Below are 20,915 nucleotides of genomic sequence, written 5' to 3'. Positions count from 1 at the left end.
AACTCCCCATTCATTCCTATGGGAGTTATTCCTTATTTGCGATTAGCAATTTGCTAATCACAAATAAGGAAGATGTAGGAATCGCAATTTTTTTTTGCTATTCCTACATGAATCCCGTTTTGCAAGTCCTTAATAGCGATTCCTTAATAATCGCTATTAAGGACTCGCAAAACGGGACAATGATGAATCTGGCTGTTTATTTATCCTCATTGTTTCCATTTTCTAAGTGTATTATTTTGTGCAGCACACTTAGAAAGAGGAAGAAGCCTCAGAGGATTGTTTTTGTGCAAGAATGTGCCATATATTCCTAATATGGCACAATCCTGCCCTCTCCCTTTCACTCAGTGCAGAGCAGCAGGTTGTCTTGCTTTGTTGTGTGAAAGAGTGATCAATTGTGCCTTAGAAATGAATGAATGAATGAATGAATGAATGAATGAATGAATGAATGAATGAATGAATGAATGAATATGGGACTTCTATAGCGCATGGCTGCCCGGAAGCGTCCCAGCGCTGAGATTGCGGACAAACACCTGAGGATAGAAGCAGAAGAGGAAAGGTTATTGCGGGAAGAGGTGAGTTTTGAGAAGTTTTCGGAGCAAACAACAAGGAGAAATAATAATGTTTCATGCCATTAACAGCCATAAACAGCCATTTTTTTATTGCTCGTGTTAAGTATTTGATTATTGTGCAAATGAGAGCAGTGCGCTAAAGGCCGCTGAGGGTTATGTTTTTTTCCTATTTTCAGATCCCCTTCTATAGAAGAGAAGGTGGAAGGAGGAATGACACACCAGAGTGGCCACCTAAGAGGCTGAGTAGAAATAGAACAGGCCATGCTCTCAGGATCAAGTGCGGGTCCATTACACGGCTCAACATGCGAGTAGTTAGCAGCCCTACATAATTCACGTAGTGTACACACAACAGTGCCATCCAATCTATCTACCTGAATACTAACAACACAGTGTAACAGGTTGCAAAGAAGTAAGGAAATTGCCTAGTATATCACAGAGGTCTTAAACCTCCTTGTAGGTATCACAAGTGCCTTCCTTGGCTGCCACACAGATCATTCCTTGAGTCAGGATTCTACCATAAAGAGGCCATCTGGGTGTAAAATCCTGCATCTCTAGAGTGTGGCTGGAGCATCAACACACATACACTAGGGCAGCTCTCAGACCAGGGGCTTGTTGGGGAGGCAGAATTTACAATTTCATTTTATTGTGTGGTTGGGTATGTGGGTGTTTGCCTGTGCATGTTTTCCTGCTAATGCCTGTTGCAGCTGTCCGTGAACATATATATTATCCCGGTGTCTATGTATTGATTTGAATATATCTGTGTGTGTGTGTATGTGTGTTTATGTGTATGCATGGGTACACATGCAGACGTTTCTGCTTGTGAAAGTGTGAATGGGCTCTGTGTCTGCATTGATGATAAGATGCATAAATATATGCATTGGGGTGTAGATATATTACCTCTTGCTAGTATGTATATAGGTAGATATATATGTGTGAGTGTGCATGAGATTACATATGTATGCCTATATGCTTGGTACAATGCATCATTATGTCAGATACTTTTCAAAAATTACTTTTAGTCGCTTTGCACATTTGGTGAATGTGTGTTACTCACGCTTCTGGGCGCCGTGGTAGGAGTGGGAAAAGCCGCTGACAGTTTCTGAATTAATTTGGACTGTTGCTGGTAAGTCAGAGGTACGCCCCTTCAGATAGCAAGAAAACCTAGAAAAATGGATACACACAAGGACTCACTATCATTACATGGAGCAGGAGGCAGGTGAGTATAGAAATACAACAAGACCGATTGTAACTGCATGCGCAGGAAGTAGGTGATTATAGGAAATCCAACAGGACCCCTGCCACTGCATGGGCAGGAGGAAGGTGACTACAGAAATACAACAGGACCCCTGCCACTGCATGGGCAGGAGGAAGGTGACTACAGAAATACAACAGGACCCCTGCCACTGCATGGGCAGGAGGAAGGTGACTACAGAAATACAACAGGACCCCTGCCACTGCATGGGCAGGAGGAAGGTGACAACAGAAATACAACAGGACCCACTGTCACTGCATGGGCAGGAGGCAGGTGACTGTAGAAATACAACAGGACCCACTGTCACTGCATGGGCAGGAGGCAGGTGACTATAGAAATACAACAGGACCCACTGCCACTGCATGGGCAGGAGGCAGTGACTGTAGAAATACAGCAGGACCCACTGTCACTGCATGGGCAGGAGGCAGGTGACTATAGAAATACAACAGGACCCACTGTCACTGCATGGGCAGGAGGCAGTGACTATGGAAATACAACAGGACCCATTGTCACTGCATGGGCAGGAGGCAGGTGACTATAGAAATACAACAGGACCCACTGTCACTGCATCGGCAGGAGGCAGTGACTGTAGAAATACAACAGGACCCACTGGCACTGCATGGGCAGGAGGCAGGTGACTATAGAAATACAACAGGACCCACGGTCACTGCATGGGCAGGAGGCAGTGGCTATGGAAATACAACAGGACCCACTGTCACTGCATGGGCAGGAGGCAGGTGACTATAGAAATACAACAGGACCCACTGTCACTGCATGGGCAGGAGGCAGTGGCTATGGAAATACAACAGGACCCACTATCACTGAATGGGAAGGAGGTAGGTGACTGTAGAAATACAACAGGACCCACTGTCACTGCATGGGCAGGAGGCAGGTGACTATAGAAATACAACAGGACCCATTGTCACTGCATGGGCAGGAGGCAGGTGACTATAGAAATACAACAGGACCCACTGTCACTGCATGGGAAGGAGGCAGTGACTATAGAAATACAATAGGACCCACTGTCACTGCATGGGCAGGAGGCAGTAACTATAGAAATACAACAGGACCCACTGGCACTGCATGGGCAGGAGGCAGTGACTATAGAAATACAACAGGACCCACTGTCACTGCATGGGAAGGAGGCAGTGACTATGGAAATACAATAGGACCCACTGTCACTGCATGGGCAGGAGGCAGTAACTATAGAAATACAACAGGACCCACTGTCACTGCATGGGCTGGAGGCAGGTGACTGTAGAAATACAACAGACCCACTGTCACTGCATGGGAAGGAGGCAGGTGACTAGAGAAATAGAACAGGACCCACTGTCTCTGCATGGGCAGGAGGCAGGTGACTATAGAAATAGAACAGACCCACTGTCACTGCATGGGCAGGAGGTAGTGACTATAGAAATACAACAGGACCCACGGTCACTGCATGGGCAGGAGGCAGTGGCTATGGAAATACAACAGGACCCACTGTCAGTGCATGGGCAGGAGGCAGGTGACTATAGAAATACAACATGACCCACTGTCACTGCATGGGCAGGAGGCAGGTGACTATAGAAACACAACAGGACCCACTATCACTGCATGGGAAGGAGGCAGGTGACTGTAGAAATACAACAGACCCACGGTCCCTGCATGGGCAGGAGGTAGTAACTATAGAAATACAACAGGACCCACTGTCACTGCATGGGAAGGAGGCAGTGGCTATAGAAATACAATAGGACCCACTGTCACTGCATGGGCAGGAGGCAGTAACTATAGAAATACAACAGGACCCAATAGCACTGCATGGGCAGGAGGCAGTGACTATAGAAATACAACAGGACCCACTGTCACTGCATGGGAAGGAGGCAGTGACTATGGAAATACAATAGGACCCACTGTCACTGCATGGGCAGGAGGCAGTAACTATGGAAATACAACAGGACCCACTGTCACTGCATGGGAAGGAGGCAGTGACTGTAGAAATACAACAGGACCCACTTTCACTGCATGGGCAGGAGGCAGTAACTATATAAATACAACCGGACCCACTGTCACTGCATGGGAAGGAGGCAGTGACTATAGAAATACAACAGGACCCACTGTCACTGCATGGGAAGGAGGCAGTGGCTATAGAAATACAATAGGACCCACTGTCACTGCATGGGCAGGAGGCAGTAACTATAGAAATACAACAGGACCCAATGGCACTGCTTGGGCAGGAGGCAGTGACTACAGAAATACAACAGGACCCACTGTCACTGCATGGGAAGGAGGCAGTGACTATGGAAATACAATAGGACCCACTGTCACTGCATGGGCAGGAGGCAGTAACTATGGAAATACAACAGGACCCACTGTCACTGCATGGGAAGGAGGCAGTGACTGTAGAAATACAACAGGACCCACTTTCACTGCATGGGCAGGAGGCAGTAACTATATAAATACAACCGGACCCACTGTCACTGCATGGGAAGGAGGCAGTGACTATAGAAATACAACAGGACCCACTGTCACTGCATGGGCAGGAGGCAGGTGACTATAGAAATACAACAGGACCCACTGTCACTGCATGGGCAGGAGGCAGTAACTATAGAAATACAACAGGGCCCACTGTCACTGCATGGGAAGGAGGCAGTGACTATGGAAATACAATAGGACCCACTGTCACTGCATGGGCAGGAGGCAGTAACTATAGAAACACAACAGCACCCACTGTCACTGCATGGGAAGGAGGCAGTAACTATAGAAATACAATAGGACCCACTGTCACTGCATGGGCAGGAGGCAGTAACTATAGAAATACAACAGGACCCACTGGCACTGCATGGGCAGGAAGCAGTGACTATGGAAATACAACAGGACCCACTGTCACTGCATGGGAAGGAGGCAGGTGACTGTAGAAATACAACAGGACCCACTGTCACTGCATGGGCAGGAGGCAGTGACTATAGAAATACAACAGGACCCACTGTCACTGCATGGGCAGGAGGCAGTGACTATAGAAATACAACAGGACCCACTGGCACTGCATGGGCAGGAGGCAGTGACTATGGAAATACAACAGGACCCACTGTCACTGCATGGGAAGGAGGCAGGTGACTGTAGAAATACAACAGGACCCACTGTCACTGCATGGGCACGAGGCAGTGACTATAGAAATACAACAGGACCCACTATCACTGCATGGGCAGGAGGCAGTGACTATAGAAATACAACAGGACCCACTGTCACTGCATGGGCAGGAGGCAGGTGACTATAGAAATACAACAGGACCCACTGTCACTGCATGGGAAGGAGGCAGTGACTATGGAAATACAATAGGACCCACTGTCACTGCATGGGCAGAAGGCAGGTGACTGTAGAAATACAACAGACCCACTGTCACTGCATGGGAAGGAGGCAGGTGACTAGAGAAATAGAACAGGACCCACTGTCTCTGCATGGGCAGGAGGCAGGTGACTATAGAAGTACAACAGACCCACTGTCACTGCATGGGCAGGAGGCAGTGACTATAGAAATACAACAGGACCCACGTTCACTGCATGGGCAGGAGGCAGTGGCTATGGAAATACAATAGGACCCACTCTCACTGCATGGGCAGGAGGCAGGTGACTATAGAAATACAACAGGACCCACTGTCACTGCATGGGCAGTCAGTGACTGTAAAAATACAACAGGACCCACTGGCACTGCATTGGCAGGAGGCAGGTGACTATAGAAATACAACAGGACACACTGTCACTGCATGGTCAGGAGGCAGTGACTATGAAATACAACAGGACCCACTGTCACTGCATGGGCAGGAGGCATGTGACTATAGAAATACAACATGACCCACTGTCACTGCATGGGCAGGAGGTAGGTGACTATAGAAACACAACAGGACCCACTATCACTGCATGGGAAGGAGGCAGGTGACTGTAGAAATACAACAGACCCACTGTCACTGCATGGGAAGGAGGCAGGTGACTATAGAAATACAACAGGACCCACTGTCACTGCATGGGCAGGAGGCAGGTGACTATAGAATTACAACAGGACCCACGGTCACTGCATGGGCAGGAGGCAGTAACTATAGAAATACAACAGGACCCACTGTCACTGCATGGGAAGGAGGCAGTGACTATAGAAATACAACAGGACCCACTGTCACTGCATGGGCAGGAGACAGTGACTATGGAAATACAACAGGACCCATTGTCACTGCATGGGCAGGAGGCAGGTGACTATAGAAATACAACAGGACCCACTGTCACTGCATGGGCAGGAGGCAGTGACTGTAGAAATACAGCAGGACCCACTGTCACTGCATGGGCAGGAGGCAGGTGACTATAGAAATACAACAGGACCCACTGTCACTGCATGGGCAGGAGGCAGTGACTATGGAAATACAACAGGACCCATTGTCACTGCATGGGCAGGAGGCAGGTGACTATAGAAATACAACAGGACCCACTGTCACTGCATGGGCAGGAGGCAGTGACTGTAGAAATACAACAGGACCCACTGTCACTGCATGGTCAGGAGGCAGTGACTATGAAATACAACAGGATCCACTGTCACTGCATGGGCAGGAGGCAGGTGACTATAGAAACACAACAGGACCCACTATCACTGCATGGGAAGGAGGCAGGTGACTGTAGAAATACAACAGACCCACTGTCACTGCATGGGAAGGAGGCAGGTGACTATAGAAATACAACAGGACCCACTGTCACTGCATGGTCAGGAGGCAGGTGACTATAGAAATACAACAGGACCCACGGTCACTGCATGGGCAGGAGGCAGTAACTATAGAAATACAACAGGACCCACTGTCACTGCATGGGAAGGAGGCAGTGACTATATAAATACAATAGGACCCACTGTCACTGCATGGGCAGGAGGCAGTAACTATAGAAATACAACAGGACCCACTGGCACTGCATGGGCAGGAGGCAGTGACTATTGAAATACAACAGGACCCACTGTCACTGTATGGGAAGGAGGCAGTGACTATGGAAATACAATAGGACCCACTGTCACTGCATGGGCAGGAGGCAGTAACTATAGAAATACAACAGGACCCACTGTCACTGCATGGGCAGGAGGCAGTTGACTATAGAAATACAACAGGACCCACGGTCACTGCATGGGCAGGAGGCAGTAACTATAGAAATACAACAGGACCCACTGTCACTGCATGGGAAGGAGGCAGTGACTATGGAAATACAATAGGACCCACTGTCACTGCATGGGCAGGAGGCAGTAACTATAGAAATACAACAGCACCCACTGTCACTGCATGGGAAGGAGGCATTGACTATAGAAATACAATAGGACCCACTGTCACTGCATGGGCAGGAGGCAGTAACTATAGAAATACAACAGGACCCACTGGCACTGCATGGGCAGGAGGCAGTGACTATGGAAATACAACAGGACCCACTGTCACTGCATGGGAAGGAGGCAGGTGACTGTAGAAATACAACAGGACCCACTGTCACTGCATGGGCAGGAGGCAGTGACTATAGAAATACAACAGGACCCACTGTCACTGCATGGGCAGGAGGCAGTGACTATAGAAATACAACAGGACCCACTGGCACTGCATGGGCAGGAGGCAGTGACTATGGAAATACACCAGGACCCACTGTCACTGCATGGGAAGGAGGCAGGTGACTGTAGAAATACAACAGGACCCACTGTCACTGCATGGGCAGGAGGCAGTGACTATAGAAATACAACAGGACCCACTGTCACTGCATGGGCAGGAGGCAGGTGACTATAGAAATACAACAGGACCCACGTCACTGCATGGGCAAGAGGCAGTAACTATAGAAATACAACAGGACCCACTGTCACTGCATGGGAAGGAGGCAGTGACTATAGAAATACAATAGGACCCACTGTCACTGCATGGGCAGGAGGCAGTAACTATAGAAATACAACAGGACCCACTGGCACTGCATGGGCAGGAGGCAGTGACTATAGAAATACAACAGGACCCACTGTCACTGCATGGGAAGGAGGCAGTGACTATGGAAATACAATAGGACCCACTGTCACTGCATGGGCAGGAGGCAGTAACTATAGAAATACAACAGGACCCACTGTCACTGCATGGGAAGGAGGCAGTGACTATAGAAATACAACAGGACTCACAGTCACTGCATGGGCAGGAGGCAGTAACTATAGAAATACAACAGGACCCACTGTCACTGCATGGTAAAGAGGCAGTGACTATAGAAATACAATAGGACCCACTGTCACTGCATGGGCAGGAGGCAGTAACTATAGAAATACAACAGGACCCACTGTCACTGCATGGGAAGGAGGCAGGTGACTGTAGAAATACAACAGGACCCACTGTCACTGCATGGGCAGGAGGCAGTGACTATAGAAATACAACAGGACCCACTGTCACTGAATGGGCAGGAGGCAGTAACTATAGAAATATTACAGCACCCACTGTCACTGCATGGGAAGGAGGCAGGTGACTGTAGAAATACAACAGGACCCACTGTCACTGCATGGGCAGGAGGCAGTGACTATAGAAATACAACAGGACCCACTGTCACTGCATGGGCAGGAGGAAGGTGACTATAGAAAACAACAGAACCCACTGTCACTGCATGGGCAGGAGGAAGGTGACTATAGAAATACAATACATATATCAACTCACAGGGACATAGAATGCAATAAATGACGTCCATGGTGTTGCAATTTGTGTAATCCTTGAGCTTGATATTATGATGTTTGTAAACAAAGTTTTTTGTTTGAATCGTATTGTCACAAGCTTTACAATTACCACATCTGTGGTGTCCGACAATAGGTGGTAGATTCCACATTGATGTTAGTGACGGTGGTATCGGTGTTTCCAGGTATGAGCATACTACGTGTTCGCGTATGTTCTTTGCTTTTCTGAACGAATGCATAGGTAGATCATTTCCGACATCATCACTGATCAGGTTCCAATGTTTGTTAATAATTTTCTTGTTTTCTTTGCTTTTAGTTGAGAAAGTTGTAACACATATTAAGCGGTCGGTCTCAGGTTCTTCTCTTCTGCTCCCTTTTAAGAGGGAATCCCGAGGACTGAACCATGCTCTTTTTCTCGCTCGTTTCACCATCCTTCTAGGGTATCCCCGGTCCACTAGACGTCCAATTAGATCTTCTGACTCTGCCATATAGTTCTCTCTCTTGGAGCAGTTCCTTCTAATGCGAAGGAATTGTCCAAAGGGCAAATTATCTCTTAATGCTCTGGGGTGGTGACTTGAGTATTGTAATAAAGAGTTCCTTTCTGCAGGCTTTCTGTATAGTGTAGTACATAGCTTCTCATCTTCAACATAGATGGTCAGATCCAGAAAATTAATAGTAGCAGGGTTAGATTCAATAGTAAACTGGATGTCCGGGGACCTTCCGTTAAGCCAGGTGTGAAACTCTGTTAGCTCCGTCTGTTCTCCTTCCCGCAGTATTTCAGCTGCCAAATCTTTAGAGGGATCGCCCGGGAGTTTGTTATAACTCACACCATCAGTCAATTGTCTAATCACTTCTGCCTTGTATTTGCAGGTATCCTGTATAACAATTGCTCCGCCTTTGTCGGCCGGTCTGATGACAACATCCTTATTTTCCTTTAGACTCTGAAGGGCAAGTTTCTCATCTCTCCCTGTGTTGAAACGAGTGTATTTCTTCTTTTCTAGGGTAGCTTCTACGTCTCTCAGTACAACTGATTCATATGCTAGAATCTTCTTTGTCATCATGTGGGCCGGTGGTGTAAACGTAGAAGGAACTCTCAGTCCAGTGTGCGATCTATTACTTATTGGTGGTGAGTTCCTGAAATGATATCGTAATCTCACTTTCCGAAAGAACTTATGTAGTTCAGTCTTGATATTAAATGTGTTGGGTATTGCCGTCGGAACATAGGATAAGCCTCTGCTAAGCACCTTGACTTCACTGTCAGACAGGGTGTAGCTCGATAGATTAACCACGGGGCTCTCCTTTACCACCGGTAGTTCTTGCGGCGGGTCGATGTTCTTTCTACCGCGATCACGTGACGCGGAAGTCTGCCGTTGTGTGTTTTTTACACTTGCGGTGCGGAACGCCAGATACCTGAAGGAGACGGCCGGGGACGAGGCATCTCGACCCGACGTTACAGGTAATGACGGTACATCTACCGTTTCACCTAGATACTAGTTAGGTATTCAATTGCGGAAATGAGAGATCTAATTTCCACACTCCGAATTCATTTCGCAGGGGCAGAGCCATTGAATCATACGGACTCCGGCTCGTGCATCGTTGCGATGAATCAGGTAATTTTCCCTTTGTGCCTATCTGGAACATTATCCAGGGATTTGTACTTGCAGGGCAGTCGCACTCACGGCCCACTGTCTTTCCCTTCCAGGTGCATCGTAAGATTTTTTGAGACCCCACACAATCAGCAGTAAGGTAATCACGATTTAGATGTTTCAGGTTACATTATCCACAGTTCTATCCCTGTAAATGACTTTACTAGTAGTGTCATTGTTTCATTTTTCAGGAAACGAATTCTGAGACAGCCCCTTGCTCTTAATGAGGTAATGGTTACCTAACTCTGTCACAAGACTGTCTTTTTTACATTAAATGTACCCCATTTACAATTGACAAGCCAGAATTTCGCACAGGTGTAATAATCCAATGATAGGACTTTGGCCCTAGCCTTGCACAACGTAATTACGTGTTGCCCATTCTAATGACGTAATTTCCTCTGTACCTCTATGCAACAGAACCTCCATCCACTGGATTTTATTAATTTTAAATTCTATCCCTATAGGACATGCCCACCTCTTTCCCCTTGTCCTGAAGAAGACCCGCCGTGTAAGGGACAGCATCCCTACAACCAGGGTCGAAACGTCGACTGCTAGACTCGCACACATGACTAGAGTGTGATTATGAACACCAGTTATAATAAGATGTGATTCTAATTATCCTAACAGAACTGTTGATGCACTCAGATATGGCTCCTGTGAGAAGCCACTGTCCATTGTTAAAAGAAATTTACAATTGACTTGTCACATTTTCCCCCCTTTTTTGCACTAATCCCTGAACACTGCACACACCCACCCCTTTCCCCCCTCTGGACTGTGGGCACTATATATGTGATTCATGTGTTTAACAATTTAAAAACAAACAAGTAAGAATGCAATGATAAATTCCCAGACACTATATGAATAAACAATAGTGGTCTTGCTGAACATTAATTCTGTCATTTATTGTTTTTTTCATTTAAATTGTTGCTAGTAATTCTAATTTGGTCAGTGACCACTCTATCTACAACATTCAACTACCCAGGTCCCTTTGACCCGCTGGGTTGACCCCTCTCTTTGTAACTTGATGGGCAGGAGGCAGGTGACTATAGAAATACAACAGGACCCACTGTCACTGCATGGGCAGGAGGCAGGTGACTGTAGAACTACAACAGGACCCACTGTCACTGCATGGGCAGGAGGCAGTGACTATGGAAATACAACAGGACCCACTGTCACTGCATGGACAGGAGGAAGGTGACTACAGAAATACAACAGGACCCACTGTCACTGCATGGGCAGGAGGCAGTGACTATAGAAATACAACAGGACCCACTGTCACTGCATGGGCAGGAGGCAGGTGACTGTAGAAATACAACAGGACCCACTGTCACTGCATGGGCAGGAGGCAGTGACTATAGAAATACAACAGGACCCACTGTCACGGCAGGAGGCAGTGACTATGGAAATACAACAGGACCCACTGTCACTGCATGGGCAGGAGGCAGGTGACTATAGAAATACAACAGGACCCACTGTCACTGCATGGGCAGGAGGCAGTGACTGTAGAAATACAACAGGACCCACTGGCACTGCATGGGCAGGAGACAGGTGACTATAAGAAATACAACAGGACCCACTGTCACTGCATGGGCAGGAGGCAGGTGACTGTAGAAATACAACAGGACCCACTGTCACTGCATGGTCAGGAGGCAGTGACTATAGCAATACAACAGGACCCACGGTCACTGCATGGGCAGGAGGCAGTGACTATAGAAATACAACAGGACCCACTGTCACTGCATGGGCAGGAGGCAGGTGACTATAGAAACTCAACAGGACCCACTATCACTGCATGGGAAGGAGGCAGGTGACTGTAGAAATACAACAGGACCCACTGTCACTGCATGGTCAGGAGGCAGTGACTATGGAAATACAACAGGAGCCACTGTCACTGCATGAGCAGGAGGCAGGTGACTATAAATACAACATGACCCACTGTCACTGCATGGGCAGGAGGCAGGTGACTATAAGAAATACAACAGGACCCACTGTCACTGCATGGGCAGGAGGCAGGTGACTGTAGAAATACAACAGGACCCACTGTCACTGCATGGGCAGGAGGCAGTGACTATAGAAATACAACAGGACCCACTGTCACGGCAGGAGGCAGTGACTATGGAAATACAACAGGACCCACTGTCACTGCATGGGCAGGAGGCAGGTGACTATAGAAATACAACAGGACCCACTGTCACTGCATGGGCAGGAGGCAGTGACTGTAGAAATACAACAGGACCCACTGGCACTGCATGGGAAGGAGACAGGTGACTATAAGAAATACAACAGGACCCACTGTCACTGCATGGGCAGGAGGCAGGTGACTGTAGAAATACAACAGGACCCACTGTCACTGCATGGTCAGGAGGCAGTGACTATAGCAATACAACAGGACCCACGGTCACTGCATGGGCAGGAGGCAGGTGACTATAGAAACTCAACAGGACCCACTATCACTGCATGGGAAGGAGGCAGGTGACTGTAGAAATACAACAGGACCCACTGTCACTGCATGGTCAGGAGGCAGTGACTATAGAAATACAACAGGACCCACTGTCACTGCATGGGCAGGAGGCAGGTGACTGTAGAAATACAACAGGACCCACTGTCACTGCATGGGCAGGAGGCAGTGACTATAGAAATACAACAGGACCCACTGTCACGGCAGGAGGCAGTGACTATGGAAATACAACAGGACCCACTGTCACTGCATGGGCAGGAGGCAGGTGACTATAGAAATACAACAGGACCCACTGTCACTGCATGGGCAGGAGGCAGTGACTGTAGAAATACAACAGGACCCACTGGCACTGCATGGGAAGGAGACAGGTGACTATAAGAAATACAACAGGACCCACGGTCACTGCATGGGCAGGAGGCAGGTGACTGTAGAAATACAACAGGACCCACTGTCACTGCATGGTCAGGAGGCAGTGACTATAGCAATACAACAGGACCCACGGTCACTGCATGGGCAGGAGGCAGGTGACTACAGAAACTCAACAGGACCCACTATCACTGCATGGGAAGGAGGCAGGTGACTGTAGAAATACAACAGGACCCACTGTCACTGCATGGTCAGGAGGCAGTGACTATAGAAATACAACAGGACCCACTGTCACTGCATGGGCAGGAGGCAGGTGACTGTAGAAATACAACAGGACCCACTGGCACTGCATGGGAAGGAGACAGGTGACTATAAGAAATACAACAGGACCCACTGTCACTGCATGGGCAGGAGGCAGGTGACTGTAGAAATACAACAGGACCCACTGTCACTGCATGGTCAGGAGGCAATGACTATAGCAATACAACAGGACCCACGGTCACTGCATGGGCAGGAGGCAGGTGACTATAGAAACTCAACAGGACCCACTATCACTGCATGGGAAGGAGGCAGGTGACTGTAGAAATACAACAGGACCCACTGTCACTGCATGGGCAGGAGGCAGTGACTATGGAAATACAACAGGACCCTCTATCACTGCATGGGCAGGAGGCAGGGACTATAGAAATAAAACAGGACCCACTGTCACTGCATGGGCAGGAGGCAGGTGACTATAGAAATAAAACAGGACCCACTGTCACTGCATGGGCAGGAGGCAGTGATACCAAAATACAATAGGACAATTGGTCACTGCATGGACAGGAGGCAGGTGACTATAGAAATACAACAGGACCCACTGGCACTGCATGGGCAGATGCAGGAGACACGAAGATCATCTGAAATGATATCAATGGCCCAAGATATGTTTTGCTGGTGTTTTACTTCAAATTTTCATGCAATGGTATATCTTGTGAAAAAAAAAATGGTGAGATTTCAAGAGGAGAAATGTCCCTGTATTTCATATTTTATGCTCAAACCAGTCTCCTGACATCTACAAATCTTTAAAAATTTCACAAAACAACTTTTACACATTTCATGAAATAAGTATAATGCACAGTTCATTATTTTCTCAAATTTTTCAAGCACAATGACATTCTCATCCCAGGCCTAGGCAATGAATGGGTTTATTCTGTGGTAAAGTAAACAATGGAGTCCTAGCAGTACCTGTAAGCCAGGGCATTGTCACGTTTATCCCAATTTACTGGGGTCACACCTGGTAGCTCTCCGTAGCACCAAAACAAATATATGCAACTCTCCTTTTACAAACAAAACAAACCTGGCAAGGGTTGCTCAGTCCATCCAGTGAGCTCTGCCCTTTTGGACAGGGAGTGTTAGGAGTCAGACAGACTTGTCAAAGTATCCCTTATCTGCAAGTGATCATTAAATGGCTTTCTGCCCCTGAATCCCAACTTCCAAAGGCACACACAAGGAATGGTACTCTACTATATACAACTTTTTATTTTGCATTATTTTTCTACAAATCATATGCATCAGACTTATGATGATTAGTTTAAACACAGCAGTCATTATACAAATTAGGGCACATTTTAGAAATGACTCAAACATACATTCTAACCGACTAATTTATTCCCTACTCTAAAAGCATGAAATGTTATTAGCCATCTAAATATATGGCGGAGTAGATTAGCTAAGCTGTTTTAGGCCACGCCATGTAAGTAGTCCTAACATACCTCAAGTTGGTGTAGTGTCAGCAGTCAGAAGACAATTATGCAGCATTTCCCCCCGCCTTAATTTGAGCGGGTGGTTCCCGGTGCTCAGCACCAGCACTTAATCATCAACACCTGTGATTTTCATGAGCACCAGTCAGCTAGTTATGTGTTTATTATTAATAATATGTATTTAATCAAGGTGAGATAAAGTGGTTTGCCCAGAATCACAGGATGTGGGGCCTTCAAGACTCAAACCTGGTTCCCCAGCTCAGAAGTCGGCAGCTCTGGCCATTATGCCACATTCGCCTCACATTTTCATGGTTACAGTGGCGTAACGATCCTTGAGGGGGCCCCCCTGCAGGGTACGTGAAGGGGCCCCCTCCGGACTCAATCTAGAGCCCCCCAGCAGAGGTGCGGTGCTGACGGGCCCCCTGGAGGGTGAGGGCCCCCCCCCGCAGCACGGGGGCTGCAGGGGCCTGTGCTACGCCCCTGCATGGTTAATAGTTGTTTCTGTTTTAGGCGGCGGTTTAAGCTGCCTCCTGACGACTGCATTCCCCCTTAGTAAACTCTCTCCCAATAACTTTTTAACCCTTATACCAAATGATTGTGTATGGACAGGGGAGGGGTCACTCCTGATCTACGTGCCTGGTTTTTGTGATCACCTCATAGGGCGTTTTGATCTGAAATGGTATTACTGTCCTCATGACTACATATGCAGTGGCGTAACGAAACTTGAGGGGCCCCCCTGCAAAGGAAATGGAGGTGGCCCCCTACGCTCCAGATTCAGTCAGGAGGTCTCAGGTCAGGGGCCTACTGCGCATGCATCAGTGGCGGCTGGTGGGTCCTAAAAATGGTGCAACGAAAAGCTGAGATCCAAGTTGAAGGAGCAAGTGAGACCAGCAAGTACACCAAAGTGAAAGAGGAGTGTTCGGTGTTGGCCTTCCAAAGTGGGCCCTTTAACCACTCAAGTTTCAGCTTTAAATACATTCAGTCATTTGTCTCCAAAACATCAGCTTGCCGGTTTATGAAAGCAGACACGTTTTGCTATTAAATGCTGGCTTTGCATTCTTGAAAAATAATTTAAATTCCCTAAATCAAGAAGTTATCTTTTTTGTGAAAAAGTTCAATTATTGTCATGAACCACTGCAACACATGGATAGATTCTGCCTTGAATATCTATTCGTCATAGTTGCATGTCAGATGCACCAATCTTACGGCAAGAATTACCACCATTATGCCGAAGCTAGCATGAGGGCTGTGCACCACCACGCAATCAGACAGGAATTACCATTATTATTCCAGGCCCCGCATTTTACCCTGTTTGGGCACCAATAAACCGTGGGTGAGCACATTGAGCCGATATGTACCACTGTTAAAGGTTAGACTGAAAATGTCAACATTATCGGCACCATCTTGCTCTCCTTGGGCCCATTCGTGGGCGTAAGCGGCAGCCGTTTTGTGCACCATGGCCTCCATGGCCTCCCTGCCCCTCGCCGATAGCCAGCGTCTCTTTCTCTCTCTCGACCTCGCAGGAAAACCCCCCCGCGCGCTGACAACCCCCCCCCCCACTCTCACATGTCTTGGGTCATAAACCCCTCTTCAGCGCGGCTCTGCCTCGGAACCCCATCCTGTTCCCAGCGCGACACTTCCCTTCATTCCTTTCATGGTCCCAGGCCCTTTGATGCAAACCCCCTTTTCCTGTGTGCCCGTTGTCTTCCTCGTTCCCAGGCCGACACCTAGCTCTGCCGATACTGTTTATTGCCCCTCCCTGTACAGTAGAAAGCTTCCCTCATCAAAGGACCCCCGAGTTGATCAAAGCCCCCACCCTATGAGATCCGATCAACCCCACACATTCCGTGAATCGGCGGAATGTCCAGCTGCGCGATACTCATCACCTGTTGTGATCGGGGTGGGGACTTCTGCTGTATATGTGTGTGGGAACGGGCTTGGAGCGGGGACTCCGAGAATGTCTTTCCGTACATCAAAGCATTGCCAAGAATGTGTTGTATGTAATAAAGCAATAAACCTGTGTATAAGAGGCCAGGCCTCAGAGATGCAGTTAGAGCACCTCGTGACGATACTTGCTGTCCGAACTGATGTGTTCTCCTCCGGAGAGAATAAAAACCCTTGTTTCCTGCCTTCCAGTCTCCAGCGCCTGCCTCTTCATTGGTTAATAACTTGTGGGTTTAAGAGGCGACACCGCCGGGCAATACATAAGGATCTTTTAATTCGGTTGGTAGCCTGACCTTTAACAATTGGCGTCCCAAACGTGGGGCCCATCAGTGACTCGTGGATCCAGTGGGAGAGGTCCTGACGACAGAGTGAACGACTGCAACGATCGGGAGCGCACCTGTCCGATAGACCCTCGTCTGACAGCCGATCATCCGAACTTCACTGGTTCCGAACAGACCTCTCTCGAGTGATCTACGGTCCTGACTGGGAACCATCAGGAGTGCCGCGAGGAATACGAGGAAAAGAGGACGATCGGGCGCTGGATTCGGAAGACGAGAAACTGTCCATGCGGTCCGGGTAAGGTCGTGTAAACACGACGAATTACGAAATGGTCATTTGAATTGTCTAGAAAATACTAGTATTACTCTTTGTTAATTTATTTGGAGATCCTCTGTCTGCAAACGGAGAAACAACAGGCTCTCCCTTTGCAAACGGTGGGGGATAGGTAATACAACTGTCATGTCTATCCTTCTCCCCCACTGATTAATTACTTGAAACTGAACTATTGTTCACAGACTGTTTTTCTGGAGATTCTCTGTCTGCAAACAGGAAAGAGCCCCTCTCCCCACCCTTTTTACAGATAGTGAAAGGGCAGGTAACGCAGACCTTTGCGAGCCTACTTATTCTCCCCACTGAATTGTTTTTTTATTTTATATTGGTTCATGAGGTATTCACTGCTTGCAAACAACGCAGAATAGAAATATTCTGTCTAGTCTTTGCACACAGTGATAAGATAGGCAGTGCTGACTTTTTGTCCCTCGTTGCGAGCCGTCATGTCTGTCTTCTCCCCACTGATCGGTAGCCTGTTTAACCCGGACCGCTTATTAGAGATGAACCATCCGGCTCCACCGGAAGGCACCCCTAATAAGGACATGTTCATGAAGCATGGATTGATCGCTATAGCCTATAACAAACTGTGGCATAAATATACGAAAAAGAATGGAGAAAGTCAGTGGCCACTGATAGGATCCTTCGATGATGACAAAATAAACGCGCTAGAAACAGCCCTAGGTAAAAATAAGACAACGCCCGCTATGCTTGATAGTTTCGGCATGTGGCGCAAAGAAACTGAACAGCGTAAAAGGAAAATTGAGAATAGGTTGGAAAAAGAGCTGCAAAAAGCAGCCCACCTAGCTGCTCAGAAACTAGAAGGAGAGATAAAGGAAAGAGAGAAAGCCAAACAGAAACTAGAAATGGAAACATCAAGCCAGTGCCCGGTTAGAACGCCCTCCATGCTCTACCCTGATTTATCCTCGAGACAAAAACGAGCGAGCGATGATCTGCTGTTAGGCCCTCCGACCATCTACATGCCCCCTCCATATGCCCCTTCCCAACCCTTAACACAACACTCACCACCCCCAGGTGCAAATGAGGGTAGTGCCACAGCTTCGGCCCCCATGGTCTCTGTGTCGGTCGAACCCCTTGTACCAAATACTCCGCAAACGGCAACGTTGGGCGACCCTGAGACCCGAGGGACCGGTTCCGCAAGAATAAACAGACTAAGCAAAGATGAGCGAACAGGGATCGACAAGATAGTAAGAACACTGGTAGAAAGGAAGGAAGGTGAAGAGTACATCACGGATATGTTTAAATCGTATACAGGCAGTCACAGACGACACTTTACTGTACGACTGTGTTACCATGTCTTGAACGCATACGAGGACCGATATCGAGACCAAGGTCCCGAGAGCCTAACGACTCTGTACCGGAAGGTCGATATCGGGGACGCTTGAGGTTTTCCGCCACCTCACTGAACGAGAATCGGGAACTAAACCCACGGCATCCGTGGCGACCGAACCACAAACTGAGCAACCTAGCGCCATGATGCCAATACGAGAGGCTGCCCCTTACTGGGTTCCTCCACGAGGTGCAGGGACTCACGATGATGCAAACCACCAAGATGCAAAAGGAAGAGTAGTGTACAACTGGGTCTACCAGCCATGGGACCGACAAGAGATTCTGACATTCCGGAAATCTCTACCCGACCTACGTAAAAACCCCACTGCCTTCTATACTGAATTGGGTACAGCCCTAGGTTCAACGATTATGACCCTGGCTGACATCGACTTGTTTTTCCGGTTATGTCTACCAGCTGATGTGTGGAAGCAAATCCGGAAAGTCGACCACCATGAGCTGCTCGGACATACCTGGACACAATTCGAGGAAATTGATAAACAACGAGGACCGGGACAAAAGCCTTTGAAATCCATTTTAGACCTCCCAGATAAAATCGTACAGTAATTAAAAACCCTGATTCCAGAAAAGAAAGTGGACTGGTCGATAGTAACGGCCTGTCGCCAGAAACCCCAGGAGGATGTATCGGAATACTTCTCTCGGTTCGAAACAGTGTTCTCCGATTACAGCGGCCAGGACATGACCACTGCAACCGGACACCATCTGTTTGTCCAGAATTATGTTAAGGGTCTGTCATCCGAGGTCTCCCAGAAACTGCAGGCTAGCGAGAGTAGTTGGGCAGCCTCCAAACCTACGGCTATCCTCCAGATGGCCCAATATTATGAACATCAGAAAAATGAAAACGATAGGGCAACAGAGAGAAAGAAGAAGGACTTAAAAGAGAGGGTGATGATAGCCCAGCTGCAAGGGGTGACTATAGGACGAGACCACTACCGGGGAAACTATCAGACGAACGCCCCTAAGCCCCAGGACCGTACTTCGACTCCCCACAGTGGACGTACAGACATTAGAGAGGACCAGTGTGCTTTCTGTAAAGGGACTGGCCATTGGAAATCCCAGTGCCCAGTTCTTCTGGACATGATCAGAAACAAAGACCCCAAGGACATAGCAAATGGGCCGAGAAATAAGGGACAACAGCGAGGGCCCCCAAATGACACGACTAACGACAGATCAGGCAGACCAAATACGTTTGATCGACCCAAGCAGAACCAATACCAGCAATCTGACTATGATGACACCCACAACTTTGCATAGGACTGCCAAGGGCAAGGGAGGGATCCAGTCGAGCTCTATGTTGACCAGCAAGGCCCTTACGTCACTGCTAAGGTCCTGGGTACCAAGTCTCCATTTCTGGTAGACACTGGCGCAACACGTAGTGCGTTATCTAAACGACTGATTCCGGGGGCACCCTTGTCTGGCTCACTTATAACATCAACAGGTTTCGATGGAACGCCCTCCACTAACCCTTTGTCCGCCCCGATCCTCTTTGACGTAGAAAACAACACCACTGACACCACGTTTTTGCTTTCCTCCAATAGCCCTGACGCCATTATGGGACTTGACCTATTGAAACACTTCCGAGCGACGATCAGATGTTCTAAAGACGGAGTTCGAGTTTTTCTTTACGACAACCCTGTCCTGCTTAGACATTGCCCTCCCCGACGCATGTTTTCCATCACCGACACTGACACATCCCTGCTAGACACTCTGCCTCCATATCTATGGGCCAAGACGGATTCGGACGTAGGGCGCATGTTGATCGACCCAGTGCACATTACTGTCCGACCAGACGCAACACTCCCAAAACTTCCACAATATCGGATATCGCCCGAGGGCGAGAAGGCATTGGTAAAGATTATTCAGTCGCTAGTCGACGCAGCAGTGGTAGAGGAAGTAGTTAGCAACGTTTGCAACAGCCCTATCTTGCCCATCATCAAGAAACAGGGAGAGGGAGATGAGAAAGCATACCGTTTTATCATTGACCTTCGAGAGATCAACAAAGTGGTGGTACCCCAGTACCCTGTGGTCTCGGACATCACCACCATCCTGACTTTGATTCCTTCTACTGCCACCACCTTCACTGTCATTGACCTCAAAAACGCATTCTTTTCCATCCCCATCCACCCAGACAGCCGATACCTCTTCGGCTTCACCTTAAAAAACCGCTCATATAGGTTCTGCCGAGCACCCCAGGGCTACACAGAAAGCCCTAGCATCTACAGCCAGGCCCTCAAGAGACAACTAGATCAAGTCCAGTTACCCGACGGAGTGGTGTTAGTGCAATATGTCGAT

General features: G+C 48.1%; 1 protein-coding gene across 3 annotated transcripts in view; it reads right to left on the bottom strand.

The window, feature by feature from the left end:
- Window positions 1–20,915, bottom strand: part of LOC144821563 (plasma kallikrein-like) — a 276,797-nt gene that overhangs the window by 86,320 nt on the left and 169,562 nt on the right. For all 3 annotated transcript variants that reach the window (XM_078678747.1, XM_078678749.1, XM_078678748.1), the window contains one exon: window positions 1,624–1,730. In XM_078678747.1, the coding sequence (XP_078534873.1) occupies window positions 1,624–1,730 (107 nt within the window). The remainder of the gene's footprint in view (window positions 1–1,623; window positions 1,731–20,915) is intronic.

Source organism: Lissotriton helveticus, chromosome 2_2 (genome assembly GCF_964261635.1).
Source record: "Lissotriton helveticus chromosome 2_2, aLisHel1.1, whole genome shotgun sequence".
NCBI lineage: Eukaryota > Metazoa > Chordata > Amphibia > Caudata > Salamandridae > Lissotriton > Lissotriton helveticus.
The sequence above is the reverse complement of the archived record's forward strand: the minus strand, read 5'-3'. Positions and strand labels throughout refer to the sequence as shown.